Raw genomic sequence first — 24,175 nt, 5'->3', positions numbered from 1 at the left:
TAAACACAGTTGTGTATGCACACAGGTTGCCTTAACTGAAGTAGCGCATATGAATCTGATAATGGAAATGAAAAGATTATTGATTTGCTAATACTGATTCACTCCCCCCTCTCAGTATTATTTCCAACAATACATGGGTGAAGGCTGTTTGCATTTTACACAGTTCAGTATTCGCATTTCTCTCTGAAATTCGGGTGAAAAGAACAGTGATAGGTTTAGATCACAGTTCGGATACCTGGGAAGGAGCTTGGATAGATAAGGAAGGGACAATGAGGGTTTGGTTTGGGCTTATCACAAAAAACATAGGTTCAAATTTTCTGAGTGAAGTTCGGTACTACAACAGCTCAAACAAGGACATGTATACTCCAAATCGACGCTAGAGAAGACTACAATTTGGTGATCCAAGGAGGCTACAATTCAGATCTCTTTGAAGTAGGATCACAGTCAAGAGGAGTGCAAATCTCTCTGAATTCAGTGACAAAGTGCAAAGGACAATCTCAGTAAGGGTCTCACAGAAGTAAGGTCTCGGTTATATGACAACAAAGAGATCTCATAGTAAAAGAGGTCTTAGTGTAAAGACAATGATAAGATCTCGATGATGATAAGAAGGTCGAAGTGGAAGAGGAGTCAAGAAGAAGAGTGTCTGTCAAGAGGACTTGTGTCTTGGTCTTGGAGTGGAAGATAGGTCAAGGGTTTTGGTCTTGGTATTCGTCAATTAGAATCTCTATAAGAAGAATTTGTGCGGGTTTTCCTCAAAGCATGGGAGGTTTTGGCCCTAGCTGATAGCCTACATTCTGTGTCTCTTGTCTAGTTATGTTCATGCATTGGTTACTGTTTGATGAAGAAGAAAACTAATAGTCTAAGAAGAAGAAGATTCTAATCTAAAGAAGTAAAAAGCATTCACAAGTAGTTACTAATCAAAGAGAAATCACCTAACTAATGGTTCTCTAGATTTCTCAATAGGGGGGTGCGCTCCCTCACAACCCTGGTCCAAACCCCAAGGGCTTAAAAATGAAAAGTGCCCTAGTGAAGATGAGACTTTTTGTAGCATTTAGGACAACTTTAAATACTTTCAAATGTTAATGATATGCACCTAAAATACTTCAAAAATATAACTATGACCTTTTAAGAGGTCAGAGACAACCTTTCATGTGTTGAGAAATCTAGGGGCAGTTAGAGTAGATGATTTCTCTTAACTTGATAACTGCTTGTGATATATTTTTACTTAACTTGATTAGCTTCTTATTTAACTTGATTATTATTAGTGTTCTTTTTCATCAAACAACTACCAACTAATAAAATCAAAGAGACAATAGGACACAAGATGTAGGCGACCAACCAAGGCCAAAACCTCTCCAATTGAGAGGAAAACCTACAAGAAATTTTCTCTTCTTATAGAATCTTCGAATTCCAAGACCTATGACCCTTGACCAAAACCCTCCAACACCAAGTCAAACCTTGCTTGCTTCGAGCAAATTCTGCAATTTCGATTTACCAAGCAGATTCTTCTGGAACTTCGACCTGTCCAGCAAATTCTTTTGCAACTTTGACTTGCCTTGTAAATTTTTCTACAACTTCGACCTGCGTAACAAATTCTTCTGCCTATTAAATTCTTCTACCCAACAAATGTAGAAACCCTAACATGAGAGAGAGAGAGAGGCCCAAAAACTTTGATCTAGTTCTTCTCCTTCTTTTTGGTCCTTTTCCAGCTTCTATCTTGAGAAGATCGAACTTGCTTGAATGAGTCTTCAAATGAGGTCGATTGCCTTCTTATTTATAGGTTTGTGGGGGGTACAAATTGCTATCTTTGGGCCGAATTGTGCATTAATGCAGGCCAACTTGATTTTTGCACCATGATGAGGTCTTGGAGGGTCTTTTGACTCTATTTTGACTCAAATAAATTCTTGTACAATATGTAACATCCCCAAATGGGTCTTCAATACATGACAATGACTCAATTGACTTGTAGATTTGATGACAAGCCCTAGAAGCACTCAATGGGTGCTTGACCTAAAAACAAATTTCCCTTGAGCATGAAACCCATGCTTCAAGAATAATAATAAATTTATTTGTCTCTTTTCATTAAATACATAAAATCATGATTACTTATGTCATTATGAAGACCGAACCTAGTTACATATTTCAATGCTCCCTCTTAACTAGGGAGGTATTTATAATCCATACAAGGTACTTGGACATTCTCAATCTGAAGAATTCTCATAAGAAGAGTCGGATTGGTAACCCATTTGTTTAGCATTATTTCATCCAACATTGTTAGATAGCAAGGGCTTGACTAACATCTCTATCTCTCCACAAGATCATAGCACAATGCTGGTGAGACCGATGATTTATAGACACCTTCATCCTTGTCTCTCAAGGAACATACCCCACCTGGGTGTTCACAGGGTACGTCCTTCCAAGAATATTCTAATCTTGGACTCCTAGTCCTCAAAGAATATCAGTCCTCTACGACTACTCTTATCTTGGATGCCTTACCACATTCTCAAAGAGTATCAGATGGCAGATGCTTACCCAATCCTCCATTCTTTCTTCCCAAGTGAAGACAAGAATGATGTGCCTATCTCTCCATCTCAACTAGGGAGGATATACCCATTCCTATGAAGGAATGTGCCCAAGCTCCCTCTTAACTAGGGACATGCTTCCAACAACTTTTTGCTCTAGGTGGAGATATGGGACAATCAACTGCTTGTAGGGTTCCCTCTTTCGATGTCATGAGTTTCATTTTATTTGTGGAGCCTTCATCTTTTGGGACTTCTTTGTAGGGCATCGACTATCCATCACTTTCCTTCACGAGCCACATCAGTCATTTCATCCTTCTCTCTGTCGGAAAGTGATCCTCTACTCCCCATCTGACTTTCTTCATACAACTATCTTTTCCAAGTCATGCTTCCTTTTAGGATATTTCATCCAACCACATGAGTGCTATTTGTAGGTGTCATTTACAACCCTTCTTTGGTAGCCCTGTATCAATCCGTCCAGATGTTATTCAAAATAAAAAATGAACATCATATTACAATTACCTTTTGTGATGGCCTTTCATCATGACATCTAGCTTGCCTGCAACATCCTGCACATTTATTAACACATCTTCAAGACTTCGTATGTCAAGGGTCTCCTTTCTCTACAGACCTCATCACAGTGTTCTTCTCTATCGAGATGTCATGATTAATTCTTCTAGTCATCGGATGTTGACTTCCTGTGACCGTAGTTGCATCTTTCATGATCTCTTCTTTCTTTCTTCACACATTGCTTCCCAGGAACTTCTAGCCATTAGTTCCTTCATCTTTGTCAACCACCTCATATTCCATATGAGGACATATCATGTTGATTTCATCTAGTCAATATGTGAACCATGCCTTCATGCATCTTTAGAAGAGAACCCTTTACTTTGAACATATTCATGAGATAGAGTATCCATGCTATCTGCAACTATTTGATGAGTTTATTAAACATACGCATACATACCTCTTTTCTTCTTTTGATAATTTGGACAAACTTCAACAACTTCTTTCCCCTGATTGAAAGTACTTAAATCATCTTGACTTGCTACATTCCTTTGCCATCATATCATCATTCTTCCAAATAATGACCCCCATCCAAGGTGGAATTCTCAGCGAGCCACTTGCTTCTTCCAAGAGATGAAAATTCTAATGAAGATTCCAGTGGAGGATCTTGATTATCCTCATCTTGCAAATGCTCCTTTCCAATGATGTATGATGAACTCTACACTAGATGACTTCCTCTTACCCATAAGTACTACTTATGCTTCTAATGAGGTTACCAAGAGCTACTTTCTTCTAATGATGACTGCCACAATTTTCTACTTCAGCTATCTTTCAAGCTTCTTTTGATGTCATGAGCTCTTGCTTCCATCATATGCTCTTATGATGACATCTCCTAGAGTGATGCATCCCATCATGCTTCTAACCTTTCCTACAATGATAGCTATACTTTACAAAAACTGAAAAGAACCAGGTGGAGAAGATTATCTCAATCATAATAGAGATCTTTTACTTCCTCCTTTTTTGAATTCTTCTTTTCAGCTTCTTCCACTTCTTTAGTGATATGGGCTTCTTCCCTTCCTCTTTTGTTCTTGTCCTTCTTGAGTTTGGGACAATCTCTGTTGTAGTGCCCATATTCTTGACATCCATAGCATTGAACCTTTGCCATATTCTTTTTCCTTTTTTGAGGGCCAAACTTTCCGTTTCTCTTTGCCATGGCAACAAATGCTTGAGTTTGCTCGTTTCATCCTACATGACTTTTTGCCTTTAGCCTGGTTTCTTCGATTTTGCACAATGACTATAGTTCATTGAATGGAGTAGCTTCCTTCTTCCCATAAGTGCTTAATGTGAAGTTGCTGCATTCCTCTGGTAGTGCATTGAGTACTCTGGTGGTCATTTCCTTATCAGACGTTATTTCTCCCAATTCTTGTAGTTGGTCTCTAATTTTTGACACCCTCATAAAGTATGAGGCTATTCCTTCTTTTGATATCTCCATCTTGTGGAGTTCTTGTCTTAATGAGATCACTTCTCTGACAATACTTATAGAGAACGATTCTACCAGCCTGTCATATATTTCTTTTGATGTCTCCAACTTTGATACATAAGGTATGAGGGGATCCTTGATGGATTCTGTGAGAATCCTTTGAACCCTTACTTCCCCTTTCATACTTTGCTAGGGCTTGAGCTTCTTCCTTTGGAGGTTTAATGATTGTACCCTTAACATGTTCAACGACTTCATTCTCTATGAAGATCAAATCTTTCCTTTTCTTCCATGTAAGAAAGTTTGATGACCCAAACAATTTGTTGCTTTCCTTGCAAAATGAAGTCGTTTTAACAGATTCAGACATATATATAAAGATACTTACTTGTCAAGTGAAGATGCTCCTTAATGTTAATATCTTCAACTTGATGCCTTATTGATTTTGATGATGATTGAAGATGACTTCTTGATGAAGATGTCTTCCTTCAAAAGTGGTCCTTCAATGAGAGGGAGATCACCTTGATTCCTTGATGATGATGATTACATTTCTTTATGCTTTTCTAGTATGTAGAGACTTTTAGATGCTTCAATGTGTAGTTCTTATATGGATGAGCTAGGGTTTTGAGGTCTTCTTAGTTCCTTCCAGTCACGCTTGTCAAACTTACAACTTCAGATTTTGGCCCTTCTTCAAAATTTCGGCTTGCTGTTGCAGGACTGCAATTTTAGCTTCTTCTGCAGAAACCCTAGTTCATACGTGTGACTAGAAGATGGATGGATTTGTCTCCTTTCTCCTTTGCTTGAGATGGAATCTTCTTCTTATTAATTTGGCTTGCAAGGGAGACTTCTTTTGCCCCAAAACTTCGGCTCTCTTGGAGTAGCTTATACTTCAGAATTTTCTGTTGCAAGATGATGCCCTAATCTTCGCACATGTGGAGGAATATAGCCCAAAAACATATCTAAGATGCTTCACTTCTCCTTCTTCATGCTTTTTAGATGCTTTTCTAGAGTCCAACCCTTAAGTGTCCTTCTTTAAGCTGCCTTTCCTTGTCTTGTCACCTTAGCTCTGATACCATGTTGAGAAATCTAGGGGCAGCTAGAGTAGATGATTTCTCTTAACTTGATAACTGCTTGTGATATATTTTTACTTAACTTGATTAGCTTCTTCTTTCACTTGATTATTATTAGTGTTCTTTATCATCAAACAACTACCAAACAATAAAATCAATGAGACAATAGGACACAAGATGTAGGCGATCAACCAGGGCCAAAACCTGTCCAATTGAGAGGAAAACCCATAAGAATTCTTCTCTTCTTATAGAATCTTCAATTGACAAATTCCAAGACCTATGACCCTTGACCAAGACCCTCCAAGACCACGTAAAACCTTGCTTCCAGCAAATTCTACAATTTCGACTTACCCAACAGATTCTTATGGAACTTTGACCTTCCCAACAAATTATTCTGCAACTTTGACCTGCCTAGCAATTCTTCTACCCAGCAAATTCTTTTGCCCAACAAATTCTTCTGCCCAACAAATTCTTCTGCTTAGAAAATGTAGAAACCTTAACGAGAGAGAGAGAGAGAGGCCCACAATCTTCGATCTAGTTCTTCTCCTTCTTTTTCATCCTTTTCCAGCTTCTATCTTGAGAAGATCGAACTTGCTTGAATGAGTCTTCAGATGAGGCCGAGTTCCTTCTTTTTAATAGGCTTGTGAGGGGTACACATTGCTATCTTTAGGACAACTTGTCCCTTCATGTAGGCCAACTTGATCTTTGCACCATGAGAAGGTCTTGGAGGATCTTTTGACTCTATTTTGACTCAAATAAATTCTTTTACAATATGTAACATGCCCAAATGGGTCTTCAATACATGACAATGAATCAATTGACTTATAGATTCAATGACAAGCCCTAGAAGCACTCAATGGGTGATTGACCTAAAAATAAATTTCCCTTGAGCATTAAACCCATGCTTCAAGAATAATAATAAATTTATTTTTCTCTTTTCAGTAAATACATAAAATCATGATTACATATGTCATTATGAAGACCGATCACTGAACCTAGTTACATATTTCAACATCATGAATCCCTATGCAAGGAGCCTCATTACATATGTCATTATGAAGACCAGTCACTAAACCTAGTTACATATTTCAACATCATGAATCCCTATGCAAGAAGCCTCAACAACCTTTGTAAATATTCCTATAAATAAATTTCAGACTTGTGAGGACTCCTTCAAAACCCTCAAATTGATGTTGAGATGAACCTTTGAAGCAATAATTAAGAGGGCTATTTTACTTGGTCCTTTATCCCCATTATGGCATGATTTCCAAGAAAACTTCTAATTTCAAAAACGTAATCTATCAACTTTTTTACAAACAATAAATGCATGATATTCCATATTATTTTATATTTTTGATGGTTAGATTTTTGTATTTTTAGGTTTTTTTGAATAATATAAATAAATAAAAGGCAATTGCAATTTTTTTGAAAAGATTTGTTGGTTGTTGGATTAGGGGTTAAGTGCCTTATCTCCATTAGGGCTATTGTGGTCAAAATGTATGCCCTTCTTAAGTTGGTTGCCCAATGCTTGTGGATAAGGGAAAAGAGGTAGAACACTAGTTTGTCTAATAAAGACACGATATGAAACCAAGCCTTACATATGGGATCCTTTTCAACGAGAAAGCCTTCAACCATAAGAGCAACTATGAAATGAAATAAAATGAAACCCTTTTTGAGGAACCTTAGGTATAGCCCAACAAGGAGATCCAATATGCACCTCAAACCAACAAGAGAGAAGTATGAGATTAAATCTTAGATGTCCCTCTCCAAGTGATAAAGCTGCCCTTCAGTGGATGTATCTTGCTAGCCTTTGTAGTAATCTTGAATTAATCACAAATTTTCCTTTGAAAACTATTTAGAACAACCAAGAGAGAGAGACTCCAATATTAACACCAAAGGTGCATGAAAATAATTACATTATGGCATAATGATTTGAACAATTCACAATGATTTGGAAAGGAGGAGGAACTCTCTATTTATAGATGAGGCTCTCAACATTTGTCCCCCTTTTGCTCCAAAGAAAAAGGTGACTTGTCATCTACAAAATGTTCGGAGATTGAGATTTGAATCATTCGATCAGTCATCCACCGTGTTATGGTCATCTATTCAAACATGGTATGGTTACAGAGTGGTTTGTGATATGAGAACTAAGTTATAGTGTAGGGATTATAGGGAAGAAAGCTATGGGGGGCACCATCAATTGCATTGAGCCCGAAAATATGAATGCCATCCATAGTAAGCCCGAAGTATGGAGCGCCTTTGTAGAAGCCGAGTGGGTTGAATTCCTCGACCAATTCCAAGGGCACGACACATCTACTGTGCTGGAGTTTGCCCAAACCTTTAATGGTGCACAAACATTTGTCAGGCAACTCACTATAATGATCAATGAGTCGATGATTTCTGCAATAACTAAACTTTCTCTGGATGGAGAGGACTGGTCTAAAAATTTCAAAATTGATGGAGAATGTTGGTGCCCTTTTCTGCAAAGGCCATCCCCACTTACGGATTTAAGAGAAGGTATTCATAGAAAGGCCTTGCTTCCTTTATGGTAGGATGTTGTCTTCGTTATTCAGAAGTTCGTGACATGCGAAGGGAGATATAGTCTAGTTTTCCATTATCACATTAGGATCTTGATGCACCTAGAAGGGTGTAAACCCCTTAACATGCAATATTTCTTGCTTAAGAACCTAACAAAGATGGCCACATTAGTTCAAAGGAGAAAGAACCCCAAGCTAGGGTTGTATCACTTGGGCCTGGTCAAGATGCTGATCGATGCCGGATTGCATAGGTTGGATATACCATGGGTGGTCTTTTCTTGAGGTGTTAGAGGTAAGCTGAGGGAAAGGGTCCTTATCTTATCATAACTAATTGTTCTCGAGGACGAAAAACCACTACCTCTAATAAACATCTTAAATGTAAAATATCCATCAATGTAATCCTAGAAGGATGGCTTAAATCATTACATCTCTATGCTTAACTATGTGATAGCCTTCAGAGAGATAAACTATCCATGATCCTACACCTTGCAGGTCTAGCAAAAGAATGGTGAAATGATATAGAAACACCAAAACCTTCTCATTTCTTTTCAACAGTCTATTTTCTGATAAAACCAACATTTTGAACTTCACGATTCTCTTTCCGGGAGTGAAAATGAGTATTGGTAGATTTGGATCATATATAATCTTCCTAGTTGAGAAATAGATTAAACCAAAGCAATAGTGTCTTTGACACTCACATTCCCCCTCTTTGGGTATCCTTCAATCGACATATCTTATTATTGAGGACTGAATTAGAAGTTGTAAAACATGATAAAAATGATTTGGATACATTGGAATTACCTCCAGTTTTCATGTTCTTATGATATTTTGTGCCGCATAGGAGTCATTCATTTTGTATTTAAATTTTAATGTTTATTTAAGTACAATAGCTGAAGTCTTTCATTCATGCGATTCATTGACTTTCTCATTTAAATTTTTAATAGAAAGTAATTACTTTCACATTTCTTGAATTTTTGCTGAAAATGCTGTTGCAATTAACGTTTGTGATGATATGTATAGTCCTTGCTCAGGGTGCTCACACGTATGGTGGCTATTGATCTCGTGATATTTGTAATTTTCTAGTTTGGTTTTAGTCAATTGTTATATTCTTAAAACACACATTTATAATTCTAAATTCTAAAGAGCAATTGTTAGAGCTTGTGGTTATTCATTAGATTCAAAATAAAATATTTTGCAACTATATAAAAAATTTCTTGTGTTAAAACTTGTATTAATTGTCTTGATATAGAATATGGCTAGACTTCTTACTTTATTTATTTTAATAATAATATTGATATCCAAAAAACTCAATATTCATGTTTATCACAACTCGAGTATTCATGACAGGAAGAGAAGAGATAGAAATTATTGCAGAAAGCCTGTCTGTTAGTGCCAGGGAGGATTCTGTTAATGCAGGGCATCGGTTATACATAGTATGTTTTATATCCTTATATGATTATGGCTATGGTTAAACTATTTTCTTTAGAAACATCAAATAAGAATCTCACGTTGTTGCCATTTTATAGATTGCAGTTGAACGCAACTTTACCAGAGGTAGACGGACAAAGCAAGTTGCAGCTGCCTGTCTTTATATCGTGTGTCGGTAAGTAATTAATATCTGAAATTCATCATACTTAGATGAGCTTTTTCTTATTGATATATCAAGTGATTAGTATGTAATTTATATCTTTTGAAAGACCCCAAAAGAAGCGCTTTACTGGGTTAATATAAGAACAGTATATGATAACAAACTCTTAAAATGGTAAATTGCAACATTGAGTGAATTGTCATCTTCATTAAAAGATGTAGCTATGGAATTCAAAGAGCCGACACTTATACAGGCATGGCTTACGCTGTCCATAGGGTACACAATTTGAAGTATACCCAATGCCATTGGAACTACTGGGAGAATATCAACACACAAATATTGTATTTAATGTTAATTGTTTACTACATGTGACCAAATGTAAACAAATAAATATGATGGGATATAGTGTTTGTGTAACAAAGTGACATAGTTATGTAGGGTGCCCCTTGAGTAGGAAATGACCAATCATAGGGGATACAAATAGTAATAGGGTGTGTGTTAGATGTATCCTTCTTGGGAAGTTTCTGTTGAGATTGGGTAGCATCGAGAGGTACTTTCACACGCCGTTGGTGCTAGTCTTGTGAGAGAGAAACACTCACAAAGGATGATGCGTGGGCATTGCACCCAAAGTTTGGGGTTTTGGACCCAAAGGAGTGGGTTTGGAACCCAAGGAAAAAAATTTATAAATCTAATTTAATTATAAGTCAACTTAAGGGTGTCCACGGGGTCTTGGATAGATGGTGATTGGGTGTTCTATTAAGGCACTTTTTGATGTGAAGTCAGCGGTTCAATTTCCTGTCCCCATCGGGGTGATATATTGGACATGATGAACATGTAGTCCTGCCAAGCTTACAAAAAAAAAATTAACTTGAGGGTCAAGTGGGCTTAGGTCAGTCAACAAGGCCAAGAGACACGACCCTTGGGGTTTCACACCTCTTGGAAGGGTATAAATACAAGGGACAAGGAGCATGAAGGAAAATTTCTCTTGTGTGTGAGAAAGGGCAGCAAAAGGAGCCGTAGCTGAGAAAGAGGCGGCTTGGGTAGGACAACTAAATTTCTGTGGTCATAGAGGAGGCGGAGTAGGGTTGGAAGACATCTGCTGTTGGAGAAAAAACTAGTTGCAGACAGCCAAAGGAGGCCGCAACCAAGGAGAAAAGGATGCATGCCTTATGGAAGATTGTTCTTTAGAGGGTTGAGGCTACAACAAGGAGGCCGCAGGCTGCAAGAGCGTTGTAGGGGGCTATGGGAGGTCGTAGGAGGGCTGTAGGCTTGGCTGGTAAGGCTGGAAATGCTACTGAGCTGGTAGAGGAGTTGCTGAGTTGGCCGAAGGAAGATCAAGGAGGCCAAGGGCTAGAAAAGAAGGTTGAAAGGTGCAACTGTGTGATAAGCCAAGACTTAAGGAGCTGGTTGAGTATGCTAAGCATTAGCAGAGGGCTGCTATGCATAGAAAAGAAGGTTTGTTTGCTACAACAAGGAAGTAAAGCTTGCCAAGTAAGCTGATTTGTGTTTGGTAGTTTAATGTGCACTGGTAAAAGCTAGTAGTGCTACAACTGTGTGCTTTAAGTGCTATAGGTGTCTAAGTGTTGGGAAGGAAAGGCTTAGAAGACAAAGCCTCAGCCCAAGGTATTTGGTCAAAGGACATACTTGTATCTATACAGGGATAGAAAGTGCCATTATCCTTGGTATGAGAGCCCTGTGTGTTTTCTTGTTAAAGGACTAATAAGAAACAAGTTTGGTACACATTAATTCTTGTGTACTTATTGATCTAATTGCTGGTATATTCCGCTATGCTAAATTTTCGAAGTTAAGCATTGTTAGTATGTTTATGTTTTCTAGCTAAGAGCATAGACCGGACCTGGGGTGCATGGATTTCTAACAGTTCTAATACACTTGCTGGAGAGTTGTAATTGGGACACATAATGCAAATTTTGGTCTTTTATGTCTACAATAATCTTTGATTTTTTATATGGTCTTAGAGCATAATAGATTGTGAGATCAAGAACCATATACATTTGTGAAAGGTATCTGAATCATAGAAAGAAGTGAAGACAAATTGATTTTAATGTAGTAAAATGTTATAATATGTCACCATAAAAGCTTCATAAATGAATAAAAGAAAAGTTAAAATATTGTAGAAATTCTAAGAAGATTTCTATAATCTTTCCGAAGCCCATGAAGGCAACCTAGAGCACACTGGGATGACAACCTCGAAACCATTATCAAAGCCTACACAACCAAGGTTTTGATCTTCAACACATTGAAGAGCTCTCTTACAAATTTATATTTCTACTATTGAGGGATAGAGATTGATATCACTGTAGCTTACACTTGGGAGTACAATTCTTGAGGCCTTGTTTTGGTCTATGGCATACCCTCTAGCCTTGACTTAGTAAACAACATGGTTCCATAACTGTCATCAAGAGATGGTTCTTGTAGGTGCAATTTTAGGACACCTTGACCCAACTCTATCTCATGGAGGTGGCTATCAGAGCCACAATTCTCTATGGCTCTGAGATCTGGGGGCCAAACTTGTTACAGACAGACTAGATAGGTCGAGGAGAGTACAAACCTTTGCTTCTCAGACGCATTAGCCACTGTAAATGGACGGTTCCACAATCTATCATTTAGTTGGAGTTCTGAACCCACCCTTTTCGCCTCAAGGTCATTTTTCACTTGGTCTTTTTCCTTTCTAGAGTCTAATCTCAAAGAGATGCTACCACTGGGAGAGAGAGGTACCCCTACCTAGCACTTTGCTCATCGGAGGCTCTCGCTTCAAATCCTTGAGGCCATGCATGAGGTTGGTTCTTAGTGGTAACTCAACTTCTTTAGTCGATTACTATTTCCCTAAGTTACTAGGATTCAAATTTAGATACAGATACAAATCCGAATTCAGATATGGATCCACTAGTTTTTTGAAAAGCCAGGATCCGGAAACGACAAGTATAGGTAAATATAAAATATTTTATAATTTTTAAAATTTAAATGTATATAAATATAAAAATAAAAACATATGCTAATTTTTAGATATATAATTTTTACATATAATAAATAATTATTATATAAATAATACCAGACTTAATGTATCATTTATAAATATTAATTAAATTTATATAAAAATAATATTAATTAAACATTAATTAAATTTATATAAAATTAAAAACACATGTAAATTTTTAGATATATAACTTCAATATAATACTTTAAAAATAATTCTTAATTTAATAATAATAGAATTAAACAAAGTCTTTCGGTAGAAATCACATGAGAGAATTTTACAGAAATAATAGAATTAATGCATCATTTATAATTATTTAAACATTAATTATTAGTTATAATATTTATAATAAGTAAATTTTAAACCTATTTTATAAAAATTACTTTTTAAACTTGAAAATAAACTTCAAAATTAATTAAAATACCTAAATAAATGTGGGTGGCTTATAACCTTTATGTCATATGCATTAAAGTTTACTATATGTCCTATATTAAAGTTTAAAATATGGTCAACTAACATAAAAATACTAAATTGTCGTCGACCAACTCCGTAGTTTATTTTCGCAGACGCTGGTTCATTACTCCATTTCTTATCATCCGTTCGTTGACTTGCGATTGGATGGTTGAATGTTTCGGTTTGGAATTGTGGGTTGAGGTTTGCTTAGGATTTATGTGTTGACGTTGATAGTTTTTCGCATGGACGGAAGCCAGGCAGATCTCTGCGGGTCTGGATCTGAATCCCTCTCCGATCTGAGGATCTGCAGATCTAGCCATTGGGCCTAATGAATTTAGTAACATAGCTATTTCCCCAAAGCACCTTCCCCCTTTCAAATTCCCGCTTGATGTGTCAATCTATCTCTTGTTGACTAGACAAGTACTAAATCTTACTATTAGAGGATATCTACAAATTGTACATTCAGGTCACCTGGACCTCACCTTCAACAAGCCTGGGCTCGAAGATGTCTTTCTACCTAGAGCACTTTTTGGAGTTGTAGAACGTCATTCCCCTCCCCCCCCCCCACCCCTTTATATGGATGGGTGTTGGATGAATGCTATGAATATAAATAAAATAAAATAAAATGAATATAAATAGTGTAAATAATAAATAATCAAATATTGATCATGTTAAATAGTCGTTAAGTTAAATGAAAAGGCATGTTTAAAAGACGTGCCCAGTCATGAAAGGACACCTTCCTAGGTATATATGTGGGTCCTCATTGTAACATTCAACATCCTTGTACATTTTTATATATATTGATAAATTATTATTACAAATACCTTTTGTGTATTTTAACATCAAAGTCAACAAGCTACATGTTTTGTTGCTTCAGTGGTATTAGAGCCATGAAAGTCTTTGAACGTTATCTGCCGCACAATGTAACCATGCGAGTCCCTGAACGTTATCCATCACATAATATGTCATTACGTTTGCATCCTGAATTCGTTGAGGAGTATAGTAAAATTCAAGAAAAGCTTCAACAATGGGAAAAATCATATGCAAAAGTTACAACAAGTCTAAAGGAAATCGATAATAAGGAAGATGATAGTGACAGTGAAGAAACGAAACAAGGTGAAGCAGGAGAAGAAGATTTTGATCAGAATGATGATAATGAAAATGAAGATGTAATAGATAATGATGAATATGAAAATGATATCAATCAAGATGGTGAAGAAGATGAAGCAGTAGATGATTATAATGTTGAAGATTCCTATGAAGCTGATATAGATCAAGATAAGGATCCAGATAAAACTTATCTCGATGTGGATGAAGATTATGAAGATCAAGATGATGATCCAAATGAAGATGATGTGGATGAGGATTATCTTGAGAAACAAGAAGATGAACAATATCAAAACAATGAGGTTTGAAGATGGAAAGCCTTTAAGTCATGAGGTGTTTATATTGCCAAAAGGAGCTACAGAAAACATATTGGCCAAAGATTCAAAAAAAAGTTGCAATGTGCTGCCTACTAGTAAATTTATTCAGCTTAAAGAATCTATACAAACAGAGGCTGCGAAGTTGCAAATTGAAGCCTTCCAAAATCGTGTGAGCCCAGTCACCGAACATGTCTTTGACGACTCCTTTTGGAACAATGAGGTTGATGTTGTATTAAATGCTCTGGACAATGTCAATGCCAGGTTGTATGTTGATTCAAGGTGTGTGTACTTCCAGAAGCCATTGCTAGAGTTTGTAACTTTGGGAATCATGTGCAACACCCAAATGGTCATTCCTCATTTGACTGAGAACTACGGAGCATCACAAGATCCGCTTGCAAAGCAGGCACCCATGTGCATGCTTCACTCATTTCCACATAATATCTACCACTGTCTCACATGGGCAAGGTCTGAATTTGAGGGACTTTTAGACAAAACTCCAGCTGAAGTAATGTTTGTCTTTCCAAACTAGGAGAATACATAGCAACAATCAAGTCTGCAGGGGATGCTCAGGCCAGGCAAATTTTGGAGTCTGTTGTCGATTGTTTGGTTTCACAGAGATGGCTAACATTTGAAGATTGTATCTATTGGGCTAGAGCAAAGTTTGAGGATTACTTTTCAAATCATGTAAAGCAACTTATTTTCAACTTCCCTGAGAATGCAGCCACAAGCACAGGTGCACCATTCTGGTCTGCTCCCAAGCGTTTCCCAAAACCCCTAAACTTTACTTCCCATGATCCCAGTCACATGTCCCTAATTCTTGCAGCCTCAATCTTAAGAGCTAATACATATGGCATTCCCATTCTTGACTGGGCTTCAAATTCAAGGAGATTAGCAGAGGTGGTAGAGAGAGTGTATATTCCAGTTTTCAAGCCAAAAGAAGGGGTGAAAATTGTGACAGATGAGAAAGCTACAGATGTGAACCCTTCTACATCTGTTGATGATGCCTCTTTTCCTCCTCGCATTTCATTAACAAACCAAATCCCAATTGAAACATCCTTTGCCCAGTACATTATTAAACAATATATTGTTGCAACTGGTTGCACAAAGCTCTACACTTCATTGAAGAACTCATATACCATGGGAAAACTGAAAATGTGAGCCATAGAATATGAAACACCCTCCACAATTTCTCGAAATTTATCCAGGTCTGCTGAAATTCGGTGCTTTGTATTATGGCAATTTATGCCAGATATGTGGTTGTGGAACTTGTTGTAGGGTGCAATAAAGTTCATGCTGGAAGCAATGGTGAGATTGTCTGGCGGAAAACTCTATGGTTGGGATCTCAAGCTGCAAAATGTCCAACACGACCTCTTCGTCGTGCCATTCAAGGTTTAGATCCTCGAACAACTGCAAGGATGTTTGTTTATGCTCGCCTTGTAGGGGAGAAAAGGATCAAAGAGGAAGATTGCTTTATTTTGAAGGTTGCAGCTAGTCCCACTGCTTTAGCAGAATGTAATGATGGCTCTGCAGAAGTCATTAGGCATGCTCTTTTTGGCTATTTTAGTCAAAAAATTGGTTTTCTTATATTGCGGAAGAAATATGGCAATGAGGATATAAAAGTTGAAAGCTGCGTTCACACTGACAATCCTGCTGTTGGTTCCTATCTCCCTCGCCTCCCTCGACAACCGCTAGACGAACTGTGGACAGACCCATTCTTCCTGTCATCAATTCTGCATTGTTCATGCCACACTCTGTGCTTACGCCATCCTAGTCTCGTTGTTCCAATCTACCATCCTTCTATGACCGACAATCCCGACGTCTTGTCCCGTTTTGCGGCCCTCCACCCATCTTCCCACACTGCATCAACACGGTCCAAGTCCGTCACGCTCGTTCACTGCAACCTTAACCGAGCCGAACATGCCCAGACATCATGCCTCTTGACCATGCTGTCTGCCGCTCACGTGCCCCGCTGTTTCTCTTTCTCATCGAAAATTTGTGCCAGTCAACGGTAACCCACCTCGTGACCTTTACAATTCATATTACATTCACTAAATTACATATTTATTTAACTATATAATGATATATATAAGTGAAATATATATATATATATATATAATTGTTAAATTAATTATATAATTAATTTAACAATTATATATATCTATATATATATAAATAAAATAAAATTTAAATAAAAAAAAGAGGGGAAATAGAGAAACCCTAGTTTCAAGACAAAAAAAACCTAGTTCCAAGACAGTGTTACTAGGGAATCGAATTATATAAGCTGAGCTACCAGTAACGTCGAGTTACAAGGCGCAAGATGAAGAAAATTGTCTAGACTATAACTTTGAGGACAAAGCTTTTGAAGGAAGGGGCAATGTTATGAATATAAATTACATAAAATAAAATGAATATAAATAATGTAAATAATAAATAATCATATATTGATTACATTAAATAGTCATTAAGTTAAATGAAAAGGCATGTCTAAAAGACATGCCCAGTCATGAAAGGACATTTGCCTAGGTATATATGCGGGTCCTCATTGTAACGTTCAACATCCTTGTACATTTATATATATATTAATAAATTGTTATTACAAATAACTTTTGTATATTTTAACATCAAAGTCAACAAGCTACAAGTTTTGTTGCTTCAATGAACTCACTCACGATCCCTACGAGACTACTTTGGGTCGACTCACATCAACTCCAGATAGAGGCAGATCACCATATACGATGATCTAATGGGATCTTCTTGGTGTGTTGCCTTCAATAGCTGGAGATGGAGTTGCACCTCATTTTTAGGTGTCCCCCATTCTAAGAGATCAAAAGATGCTATCACTGCCTCTATAAGTACTCGAGGGTCTCCCTCTCTACCTTCTTTTGGTACTATGACAAGAGATGCTTAGCTCTCTTCATTAGGGATATCTTCAACCACAAATCTTAGCTCTTGTACACTATTATGCCTCATGATGGGATGACTAGGCCAATCACCTCATACTTGTTGATATGTGAGATTGGATCAACAAGTGGCAAGGAGAGTTGGAGAGTGTACTAGACAATAGAATGGTGAGATATCAGGTTTCTACTCAACCTTCCTCTCTGGGAGACCAGTTGATATTGTTGAGGCCTACTTGGAGATGTTGGACTATACATCTAGCCACACTTTCTCAAAGCATTAGAAAGATCAACTCTAGATGGATCCAGAGTAGAGTGCCTCTCACTCGTTAGACTACTTCCCAGATTTAGAGGAGCAAGTAGAGATGTATTCAAAGTTTCCTTGTTTTGGTCTTCGATGCTAGGAGTCTACCTCTCTCGTACATTCCCCCCAAGATCATACATATGGGCCCCCTTGATGGTTCTAAAGGACTTCGATAGAAAGCCACTGACTTGTTTGCATCCCTTGCCCTTAGCCATCAATCTTAGGAGACCTTGACATCATCGACGATATCATCTGATCTGTGTATTTTACTCTCTCTCTATCTTTGCAGGGCCTTGAGTTGTCTACCTTTCCAGTCTTGGACAAACTCATTTAGTATTTTGTATCATTGTACCTTTTCATGGTTTTCTTCATATGTTTTGATATTATACTTATGTAGGTTCCTTCTCGCATATTATTTTTGACATTTTTTAGGAGTTGTGCTTGCATTCCCACATTGTATTTGTACTAGCTGTACTCTTTAGTCCCATTGACGTACTTTGTGATCAATCATTGGAAAATAATATAATTATCTTATATTATCTTATCGTGAACCCAAAAGTCTTGTGAAGAGGGAGATGGAAACCATTTATTATCTTAAACTTTGAAATATTTCCATACCCTACTAGATTAACGTTAGAGCATAAACATCTTTAAAGCATTGTGACAAGAAAACATCATTGCATAGTTTGAACACAACATTACTGTAGAGGGTATACTATTATTGACGCAAAACAATGTAGACACCATTGCGAAGATACTAATAGATCAATAGATTTGATTAGAAATCAGAGGAAAATACTGCCAGTAACACCTACATAGATACCTAGAAATTATGTAATATTAGAGTGTTTAAATCACAATATTGAGGGCATTTGTAGAGCAACACAATGTGAAATGTTTACAAGTTTGCAAAACCAGAGTGCTTGGGAACATTACTCCCAAAAATGGGTACATTGAGGAAACATGGTATATAAAAGCTACAAAAAATATAGATATATAATGTTTTTTAAATAACACATTATCATGCAAAAAAATGAGCAAGAAAATAAGAATGATACATGTAAATGACATTTTAGGAGGAGAGGCATGTCTATCTTAATTCTCATAGATGATTACATGATGGAAAATCATATAGTTTGGTGGTGTTGACTAATTCCAATCCCATACCCTCACACATGATGGAATCCAATGGAAACACTATAGTCCTATCAAATCTAAAGTCCTAAAAACTCTTCATTTTGTCGAGTTCCACGAGGGTTATGAAATTTTATTTTCTCCATAAAATTATCTTGTCTTATCTTATCTTATATGAAGTTCGACAAGGTTGGAACCACCCTCAAACATCCCAAAATAATTAGTTGGCATGTTAAAATTTTAGGGAAAAATATAGAAAAGGTAAGATAAAGGAGAATGTCAGGATTTTACAATTCTCCTTTATCTTACCATTTCTATCTTCTTACTTTAAGAATTTAATATTACCATTTATGGCTAAGGTAACAATCTCCTGAAAGCTCAGTCCTCTATCTCAGTTTTGTCTTAAAATGTCATTGACATGGAGAGAGCAATATTTTCCTTTGGATCCTGTTGTTATGGCCAAGTGACCATCTAATGGTGGTCCAACATCTGGGGTGTACAGATGTAAGGAGGGAGCAATCGTGGATGCATGAGTTACCCCTTTCCTCAACCTGCTTTTTCCACCCCTCTAGTGTGACTTTTACTTCTTTATGATAATGCTTTGATATGGGTGCATAGCTTAGGTGCCCAAGCATGCATTTGTGACATTTAACATTTATTACCCCTTATGATGAGGTGGTTTATTGCTCGTTGGGATTGAGACAATACAATGGTTCCTTTTTATGTGTGGAGCATTAAGTGTTCTAGGAACTGAATGATGGTTAATGAGGGGGGTAGAGCTTATGCTACATTTTTTCTTTTATTGTGGCTTTCCTTGCTTTTATCATTCTTTTAAGTGCATCAACCTCTAGGGTAATGTTGTTCGACCTAGACCCAAGGATGAGGATGAGAAAGTGCCAATTGCCATGACCAATGACTAGCTGCCCGAACAATCAATGTGGAATAGAGCGAATGATGGAAAGTGGTAAGTATTAAATATCATGGTTACACTACTTCAATCACAACCTTCCCTGTAGTGTAATGACTAACCACCTAGGTGAATTGAGGGAACAAGAATACATTCAAGATCGTTCCATTATCTAGATCACCATTTGATTAATTTAGTATGCCCTAAAACAATAAGCAAAACCACAAGATTGCTGATGGATGACCCACCTTCCATTAAGGAGGAATGCTAGTTGGGAGAAAAAAATTTGAGTAGAGCACATATGTGGAGGGTCCATGGCACATGTCAATTGTTGATCAACATGGTTGTTGGATGGTTGATTGTACAAGGATGAGATTTTTTTTTTCCTATGGTGTAACCCACTTTTTGGTAGGTAACATCTGGCTCCAACTTAGGGACGTGTGCTCATCGTAGAGCATATGACCCATGTACTTGAGTGAAGCGTGCATGAGAACTCCAAAAATCCTTAGTGCATCAAAGACTTATTTCCTGTACACTTAAAACAGCTTGTTGATAACAACTGTGTAGGGTGTTGATCGCGACCCTTGTGATATAGGATAAGATAAGAAAAAAAGAAGAAGAAGCTAAAATGCATCTAACTAGTATGCAACACATCAACATGATTAATGAACAAAGTAGGATGCACACACAATAATGCAAACACAGATGCAATGCAACTATCAGATGTAAATGCATCAAGTTCCACTAAACAAAGTGAGGTGCTTCCCTTGCGATATAGGATAAGATAAGAAAAAAAGAAGCAACTAAAACACATCTAACTAGTATGCAACACATTAACATGATTAATGAACAAAGTAGGACGCACATACAATAATGCAGACATAGATGCAATGCAACTATCTAGATGTAAATGTATCAAGTTCCACTAAACAAAGTGAGGTTCTTCCCTTGCACAGGGGAGGACAAAGGCTCACCGTCAAGGTTTGCTATGTGAAGGTAAGCTACCCCTACTTTGCCGCAAACCCTAAAAGGACATGGGTTGTCATCAAAGAGGACTAGATCCCCAACTTGGGAATCATTGCTTGTTTTTGAATCCATTGTTTCGTTTTGGTGTTTTTTATGTCTGTCTCTTACCTTTAGTCACATGCATTGTTTTGCCTTGATAAACATTCATTGACATCATCTCAACCTGTCTAGGTCTTTCAAGGAGTTTTGGTTCAAAGTGTTTCCACTCCACTTGCAAGTTCAATGAAGGTGCGTTAAGCTTAGCCTTTCCAAGATTTCTTGGAAATTGGAAAGGTTCTATGTCTTCCACATGCTTAGGCATGAGTGGTCCACTATACAAGATGAATGGTTTCCCATCAATTGTGGGTATGATAGCATATGACTAGTCCATTTGTAACTGCCCACCTATAGAAGCACAACACTTTCTAGATAAGAGCATACCCCACACATTTATAACATCAATAACTATAATATCCACCAACACATAAATGTCTTTGTTAGTAGTCAAGGAAACCCTAATTTCCTTCATCAAACCATGCATAGGGATAAACTTTGCATCAAAACCACAAATTCCTATATTGAATAGTAATATACATTTCTAATTAGTTCACGACTCTTAAAGGAATGACATTTGTTGAGTCACCCGAGTCAAGCATAAAATTATGTAATATGAAATTATTGATCACCAAGGATAGAAGGAATGGTGCATGCCCTCCACTTCTTTGATCATTATAGATATTTTGCAATATAATAGGTGGTTCCTTTGATTCTTTCTCAAGGTTAAGGATCTTCTTCACCTGACCTCTTTGGAGTTCAACTTTTGCAAGTTCCAGGAATCACATAAGCACATATACTTTCGAGAAAACATTTCTTAAGTGTACATTCAAAGACAAACTATTGTTGGGGTTAGATGTAACAAGCTTTTGGATATTCTTAGTTGGTAATGGTGACCTGACACTCTTTTGGGTAACATTTCTATTGTTGCTAGTTTCTTGAGGGTGATTTGGCTCATTATTCTTCCTTGAGTAACGCAACTTGTTGAACCTAACTTTTTCTTCAACAACATTAATAGGCTCATCAAGATATTCACTAGGTTCTTCAATGGACTCTTTATGTTGTTGTTGAGAAAGGGAGAATGATTCGTTAAGCACAATAGTGAAAGGAGCATGATCAATATTCATATTTAGGTGCTCTGGGCTATCCATTTCTTCCACTTGGCTATAAGGGCACTCTTCTTGCCTATGAAAATTGTTGCATGTTTGACATGAAGGAAACCCCTTTTGGCGAACAACATTAGTTGGGGCATGGGTGTTTGGCACATTTTGCTGTGAAGGATTCTTTCCATTGTAAGCATTTCTCTAAGGAGGCCTATCATTATTAAATTGTGTTGGAGGAGGATAGTTTTGACGAGATCTTCTTTTCCTCACTAAGATTGAAAGCTTATTCATCATAGCCATCCAAACTTGAATTGGCTCACTTGTGACTTTATCAAACATTTGGGAAAAAGCCTGTAAAGCAAGGGTCAACTTAGGTACTTGGCTTTGACTTGAATTCAACTTTGCCGTGGGATATGAAAGCATGTCAGTCTTAGAGGTTCTCAAATTGCGTTCAATGGTAACAACATAAGTTTTAACATGGTCTAGGGATTGAGATCCCCCATCCTTTAATGGATAGGAAATATGTCTTGGGACGACCTCTATATATTGGTCAAGCATAGTTTGATCAATATGCTTGTGCAATATAGGAAGTTCTTTGAGAAACTTGTCAAATTGTTTTATAAACTCCTTGAGACATTCATTTTCAATCTTCTTGGCTCCCCGGAACTTAGCGAAGCATTGCGTGCCTTTCTTAACAATGGCCCATCTTTTGTCGAAGGCTTGATGCAAATGGTCCCAGTTCTTAAGGCTTCCTATAGGTAAATCAATGTAGCAATCCCTAGCACTCTCTTCTAAGGATAAGGAAAACAACATGATGACAATGTCTTCCTCTTCTATCATTCTTCCACCAATAGGCCAATAAAATTCATGCATGTGTTTTTCGACTATGATAGCATCAATCCCATTGAATTTGGCTAGCCATTCCTCATATTCATCTAGCAATTTATGTGGAGCATCAATGAACCCATCCTCATCCAATGGTTTGGATGTTGCACTAAGCCATGGCCTAGCTTTTGTGTCGGAGGTGGAGGAAGTGTCGAAGAGGCTCTTGACCACAGGGGATTTGGAAGCTACAAGGCAAGTTGAGGAAGTAGTCGTCTTGCAATTATTTTATTTTCTTTCTTGGAGCTATGGCTTCATCAGATGAACTACTTGGGGAAATGGAAGTTTTCGATTTTGGAGTCGACATATGAGAATCCATGTTGTAGTCTTCCTTTAATTCTCACCAAGATTTTAATTGAAGCTTAGACTTCATACTACGAGGAGATTGACTCACTTTCTCCCCGGTAATGACGCTGAAGTTGTTGTCACAAAATCTAGTAGGTCCAGTAAGAGGAATCACCGGGCAAGCGCTAGACCCTATGATAACAATGGGGAAGGGTTTCCACTGTCACCTCAACAACTTTCCTCCAGCTGTTTAGTGGGATTTCAACAAGGGAGGCTTCCCCATGCCACCTACAAAGTATTCTAATACTATGGCTCAAGGTGACTTATTTGGAGGTCTAAAGATAACTAGAGGGCTTGGCAAGGCCTAACATGACCAAGATATTCAATGCTATGTTTCAAGCTCTCTAGACCTATGACAAGGATCCTATAATTTGGGTTTGATTGATTCTCAATATTAGGGCATGCAATGGCATATATCAACCATAGAAAACCTTTTAAATGATGTTCAATGAGAAGGGGACCAAAGATTTCCAATATAGACTAGGATCAATGCAAACAAAATGGTTATAGGGTTGTTAGATATGTGGAACAACAATAAATTGGGATGATGTCAGCCCTATTAAGGCATGCAGGGCAATTAATAATTTATGATGCTAGAATTTGCTTTATTATGGTTTATCCAAATTATCAGGCAATTAAGAGCCACTCCCTGCAATAAAATCAAACTTTACACATAAATCTGCTATTGAAACCGTAGTGGCTGCCCTAACTGTCTAGGAGAGAGGGGTTAAGGAGATTTACTTAAATTTTAAGATGATCAACACACTTTAGAGACCAATGCCTTAACCTACAATGTGCAATGGAGTCTTAAGGGAATTAAATGCTAAGGAAGGACCTTGATGGAGTAAGGGGGGATGCATTAGGGCATCATCTTGTAAAACCCTAGCTACTATTCTTGTGAGGGGAGAAATCAATTATAATATCTGCACACTAGGAGTTTCTTTATAGGCTATGAAGTAGACAATTCTACATGCAAT

General features: G+C 37.4%; 1 protein-coding gene across 3 annotated transcripts in view; it reads left to right on the top strand.

Annotated features, from left to right (window-relative positions):
* LOC149177348 (Cyclin/Brf1-like TBP-binding protein) overlaps positions 1-24,175 on the top strand; it is a 411,187-nt gene that overhangs the window by 150,648 nt on the left and 236,364 nt on the right. For all 3 annotated transcript variants that reach the window (XM_089420099.1, XM_089420101.1, XM_089420100.1), the window contains 2 exons: positions 9,455-9,540; positions 9,634-9,710. In XM_089420099.1, the coding sequence (XP_089276225.1) occupies positions 9,455-9,540; positions 9,634-9,710 (163 nt within the window). The remainder of the gene's footprint in view (positions 1-9,454; positions 9,541-9,633; positions 9,711-24,175) is intronic.

The sequence above is a fragment of the Pinus tabuliformis genome, chromosome 4_1 (genome assembly GCF_031772625.1).
Source record: "Pinus tabuliformis cultivar Carrire ecotype Pingquan chromosome 4_1, CPIR1, whole genome shotgun sequence".
NCBI lineage: Eukaryota > Viridiplantae > Streptophyta > Pinopsida > Pinales > Pinaceae > Pinus > Pinus tabuliformis.
The sequence above is the reverse complement of the archived record's forward strand: the minus strand, read 5'-3'. Positions and strand labels throughout refer to the sequence as shown.